General features: G+C 43.7%; 1 protein-coding gene across 1 annotated transcript; it reads left to right on the forward strand.

Moving 5' to 3' along the window:
* Positions 1–1,459: 1,459 nt before the first annotated feature.
* On the forward strand, positions 1,460–3,024 carry LOC119271325. Its single transcript, XM_037553194.1, has one exon. It carries the CDS (start codon positions 1,591–1,593, stop codon positions 2,893–2,895), a length of 1,305 nt encoding a protein of 434 aa, XP_037409091.1. The 5' UTR covers positions 1,460–1,590; the 3' UTR covers positions 2,896–3,024.
* Positions 3,025–5,999: the final 2,975 nt, after the last annotated feature.

Genomic DNA, 5,999 nt, shown 5'->3' on the forward strand with positions numbered 1-5,999 from the left:
ATATTGTATAGTATAAAAAATTGAATGAGAGAGCTTTGAGAAATTGTTGACCTGCTCAAAATTGGCTTACCCAATTCCTATTGGAGACCTTAACTGAATGTGGGCTTAATAAAACTAGGGGGCTTAGTGTCACAAAGATAGGAAGTCATTTTGTTGTACAATACTGATTCTTTTTGAGCATTTATTGTACAGTACTGATGGGAATAACTGGATTTTCTTTTGAGGGAAATGGGAATGACTGTTTTTTTAGACAAGGGAATGACTGGATTTTGTTTTTTGAGCAACTAGGGAATGATTGGATTTTTTTGTGAACGTCTATAGTAAGCACGAGGCCCAGCTGCTTGGTGGAGAGAGTAGTAGGGTAGCATTGAGCCCAGCCCATCATGGTCCGACCCAACAACACCATAAGGTGAGACGACCAAGACCTAGGCTTGCCTCCCGTGGGAGCTCCTAACCGGCGCCTTCAGCGCCGGCTTCGCGGTCTGGCGCTCGAAGCGCACGTTATTGGGCCGGCCCAGGTGAGCTTCGACCGAAAACCACGTCACGAAAAAATGAACGTGAAAATACTACGAAAGCTGGGTTTCGAACCAAAGATCGCTCTTCTTTCTGTCTGACGCGAGAACTAGTAGACTAAACACGCTCTGTTGTTATGTAGCTAGGAAAAAGTGCTAGTTAACTTTTATTCAGTGAAAACATTAACGTAAAATCTGAAAAAATAGTTGAAAAGTTCATTGATTTTGAAAAATAAGTTCATCGATTTTGAAAACAAGTTCACCATTTTCTTTAAAGGTTCACAGTTTTTTTAAATCGTCGATTTTGAAAAAAAAATGATCATCGGTTTTGAAAAAAGTTCATCGATTTAGAAAAACGTTCATGGAATTTGGGAAAAAATGTTCATCGGATTTGAAAAAAGTTCATCAGAATTGGAAAAAGTTCATCAGATTTGGAAAAGGTTCACGGATTTGAAAAATGTTCATTGATTTCAAAATAAGTTCATTGATTTTGGAAAAAGTTCATCGAATTTCGGAAAAAATGTTCATCGATTTTGAAAAAAATGTTCATCGGTTTTGAAAAAAGTTCATCGATTTGGAAAAAACGTTCATGGAATTTGGGAAAAAAAGTTCATCGGATTTGAAAAAATTTCATCAGATTTGGAAAAGGTTCACGGATTTGAAAAATGTTCATTGATTGCAAAAAAAGTTCATCGATTTTGGAAAAAGTTCGTCGAATTTCGGAAAAAATGTTCATCGGATTTGAAAAAAGTTCATCGGAATTGGAAAAAGTTCATCAGATTTGGAAAAGGTTCACGGATTTTAAAAATGTTCATTGATTTCGAAAAAAGTTCAACAATTTTGAACGGGGGTGTTCGCCCGTTTGCGCCGATGCCTGTATCGGGCGCCGTTTAGGAAATGCCTGCCTCCCATCCCTATTCCGTCACTCCGCCGCCGTTCTGCTCCAGGTTCCGCCTCTAGATCTGTCCCAACTTGCTTCGATTTTGATCAAAAAACTTCCTTATTTCTTTTGAATCTACTATTTCTGATCCTCCCAGGAGAGAAGCATCTTACTAACTAGATCGTCGGACAGTCGAAGATGAGCGGCGGCATCCGGCGGTTCCTGAACCTAGGGGTGCATGACGGGCGCAACCGCGCGTATTCGTTGCGCCGCTTGGACCTCTCCAAGATAAACTTTTTTCACCGGACGGCAGATGAGGTGGCCGCGCAGGGCAAGGTGCTGCCAACACTGACCCCCGCCAAGGCCTCGGTGCCCAACAGGAAAAGGATCTGCAACACTAATCTAGCGGCGGCAGAGGCGGCGGCGCCCAAGATCAAAAAGGCGCCAGCAAGCGAGTTGGTCATGAGGCCACCGGAAGTCTCGTCCTGCCTGCCGGGCCGTCACTGCGTTCATTTCTTCCCCACCGCCTCGGAGAAAACATTCGTCTTGGGCGACCGCGCGAATCGCATGCTACGCTTCGACATGGGCGAGCACTGCCGCTCGATCGATACCATGCCAAGCCTCCACGAGCACAAGCACTCGCCGTTGTCAATCACCGTCCCTCCGTCGGACTCACACCTCGATGATGGAGAAGACTGCGGGGACCTCTACATCATCGATAGGATCCTCCATCCGGACAAGTCCGAGGTGAAGCCGCAGTTCGAGGCCCTGGTGTGGAGGGCAGAGCATCCGCGCTCCTTTTCTAGCAGGTCCTGGCACTGTGACATCCTCCCGCTGCCACCGTGGATCATCCACCAGAAGCACGCCTACGTCTATGGCCACGCCCTCGTGGGCGACACCATCTGCTTCTCTATCGCCGGTGCCGAGGGCACTGGCACCTACTGCTTCTACATCAAGACTCGTGAGTGGAGCACGGCTGGCGACTGGCTTATTCCGTTCCAGGGCAAGGCGGAATACGTCCCGGAGCTCGGGCTCTGGTTCGGTGAATCACAAGGCCTCCCCTGCGCTGCTGACATCTCTGGCGTCCTCAGAGGGGAGGAGCCGCTGCCGGAGAAGATGCGGATCTGGGCGAATGATGACCTGCCAGAGGAGTGGCAGCCGAGCGAATTGTGCAAGTCCAAGGTCATCAGCGTTGGCTCCGGCAGGTTCATTGTTGCTGACTTCTTGGATTCCATGATATTTGACAAGGACTGCAATGAGATGGTTACTGGCAAGCAATTTGCCCTCTTTACTGGTATGGAGGTAGTGTACGGCAATGGCAAGAATGGCAATGGCGCCAACAAAGACAATGACAACTACAATAGTGGCAACAATGGCATCTGCAAAGACAATGGAAACATTGGCAGCAAAGGCAAAGAGATGATGCGTGGCCTCCGTATGATTAAGCACAAATCCATTCGTTACATGTTTAACAAGCAACTGAGTATCGAGGCGGTGCTCTGAATGATTCAGTATGACATTTTGACTTGCTGAACTCTAGCTAGTGTTTGACTATATCTGTGCATGCATGCTGGGACTAAATGCGCTAAAGTGTACTCTTGCTGCTCCCTTTGTTTTTGCTCCGCTTTAGTAGTGTTAAGTTAACTTAATTAGTAGGTATGTCCTTTGCATAATCCATCTTGTGGTATGATGAAATGCACTGTAAATTGTACCTCCCTAGTTTTATTTCCGGAGCATTCCAACTAGTGTTCAGATTTGATGGTGATCAAATAATTCTTTGATGGCAAGTTTGAACTGTTGTGATATCGGTAAGCTAGCTGAAGAATGCAGGTAGAAAGAAAAGGAGATCATATATAGTAATGCTGGTCTGATTTCCTGAGTTGAAAGCTGAAGCTGTATACGTATATTAGTTTGGATGCAGGACCAGCGTGATGTTTAACTTGGTTGGTTATTTGCGCATTAATAATGCCATTCATACTCGAGCAAAGAAAACAGTTAGGCTTTTATGTTTGGCGGATTGATTTTCATTCAATGCATGCACAGAACTGGAGGCGAAAGTTGAGCCCAAATGTTAAATTATTTCTGTCGCTTCTACTTCATCAGAAAAGGACTCGCTGCCAATTGTTCACCTTGAAAGTAATTTTGGCAAAAGAAAAGAAATTGGAACAAGGTAGGAGTAGCTGGACTAGAGTTGCTGGTCATTTGCTAATATGACTGATGGGATATTCAGGAATTTGATTGGATGTTAATTCCCCCCTAGTCCTAGCCTAGCAAGCAACTGTGAGGATATCAGGAGTAGTATTTAAGTTCTAGCCTAGGAAGCAGCTGCTTGATAGTACGACGAGCACTGCTTCGCACACGACACTTCCCAGACGAAATACAGACGATATGTCATATCCTACCGTCCAAGGCCAAGGCTAAACAGCTCCAGCCGGTTCGATTGGGCATCGTTCCAGTATCGTTCACCAAAGCATCGTGTGCGAAGTTCATCCTCGACCGCCCTTGCTGATGGTTTCTTGGGCTAGGGAGTGCTTGCCGATACGTCCATTTCGCATCATATTTTTGTATTGTTATTTATTATGTTTTTTGTCGATATTTTCCTTTATGATGCAATTCTAATGCCTTTTCTCTCTCATTATACAATATTTACATGAATAGGAAAATTGTCAGTAGCTGGAATTCTCGACCTGAAAAGAGGTACAACAGAGATAGCTATTCTCCGGAGCTCCAAATAACCTAAAAATTTGGGAGGTTTATTTTGAAATTAATAAAAAATACTGGAAGAAGAATTACCAGGAAGTGTTCCTCGAGTGAGCCACAAGCTCAGGTGGCGCGCCCCCGCCCCCAGGGTTGCGCCATGTGAGCTTGTGGGCCCATCAGCAGGCCTTTGTGGCCCTCCATCCCCTATATGAAACCATTTGCCCTAAAAACAGAAAAAGGCTTTCGGGACGAAGCGCTGCCGTCTTGAGGCGGAACCTAGGCATGAGCACTTTTGCTCTCCATCGGAGCGATTCTGCTGGGATACTTCCCACCAGGAGGGGGAAATTGAAACCATCGTCATCACCAGTGATCCTCTCATCGTCGGAGGACTCATCTCCATCAACATCTTTACTAGTATCATCTCATCTCAAACCCTAATTCATCTCTTGTATCCAATCTTTGTCTCCAAACCTTAGATTGGTACATGTGGGTTGCTAGTAGTGTTGATTATATCTTGTAGTTGATGCTAGTTGATGCAGATAATATGTTCAGATGCTTAATCTATATTATACTCCTCTAATCTTGAACATATACATGATATGTGAGTAGTTTCGTTTGTTCTTGAGGACATGGGAGAAGTCTTGTTATAAGTAATCATGTGAAGTTGGTATTCGTTTAATACTTTGATGATATGTATGTTGTTCTTCCTCTAGTGGTCTCGTGTAAACATCGACTACATGACTTCACCATGTTTGGGCCTAGGGGAAGGCATTGGGGAGTAGTGACATAAGCTTAAATGCTAGTTTATGCATGTAAGTGCATCTAGTGTCGCCTTAGTGATTTTGGTGTATTGAAGACAAATGGTTTAAGGGAATAATGTGTTTATGAGTGTATACATGAGTTATAGTCCTTGAAAACTTGGTTTAACTGACGAAAGACGATGATACGTTTTCATCATATCTACTTTTCCAAACTCTTTTTGTAGTGATCCGACCTCAAACGGTCAAATCTCTGTGTATAAGTGTCATCCCTGGATCGGTAATGCTGACACACACAATACTCGAGGATTTATAACAGAGTTCAATCACACACTTATTACATCGAATGTCTCAAAAGAGAGTACTTATTACAATAATATGGCTGAAGGCCATCTAATTAGGATAACAACGCAAGCTTCGAAGATACATGAGTCCATCAACTCCAACGACATAGCTGAGTGCGTGACAACGACCTAGCGCACCTTATTATTTGTCTGCAAACTCTGCAATATAATACGTTGCATCCTGTGTAGGTCAGCACATGAAATATGTTGGCAAAATAACACTATAGATCAATGAACATGCAACAACTATAACTATATGCAAATTTGGCTGGTGGATGCTCTATGGTTATTTTTGCAGAAAGCTAGTTTTTCCCTACAACAAAGGAATATATTTTATTTAACTACAAAGTTTGTTGAAAACATTGAGAAGGTTCCTCCAACTCAATACCAAATTAATAATCATCAACCCAACAAATTAATTAAATAGAGTGATGAGATCAAATCAATAATTCAAGTACCAAATACTCAAGATGTCCATAACCGGGGACACGACTAACCATGATTAGTTTATCACTCTGCAGAGGTTTGCACACTTTCCCCACAAGACTCGATCTCCCTCGTTAGATTTCTCGCACTACATGGTGTTTGAGAAACGGATGACCGAGACACAGTCTTTCAGAAGCATTATCTCTTTACTTTGGGTAGAGAGTACCACCTACATCCCCTACATCTGCTAGCCTACCACTGAAAGAGGTCACACAACATACTCAACTATGCCAGAGCCCATAATGGCTTGTGGCTGCACACGGAAGTTTCCAGCATGAATAATCTTATGATCCCTTTGAGCCTGGGTTGCAAACCGTAG

Source organism: Triticum dicoccoides, chromosome 3A (genome assembly GCF_002162155.2).
Source record: "Triticum dicoccoides isolate Atlit2015 ecotype Zavitan chromosome 3A, WEW_v2.0, whole genome shotgun sequence".
NCBI classification, from domain to species: domain Eukaryota; kingdom Viridiplantae; phylum Streptophyta; class Magnoliopsida; order Poales; family Poaceae; genus Triticum; species Triticum dicoccoides.

Coding starts and splice junctions, on each gene's coding strand:
- LOC119271325 (XM_037553194.1), top strand. CDS start 1,591: ATGAGCGGCGGCATCCGGCGGTTCCTGAACCTAGGGGTGCATGACGGG.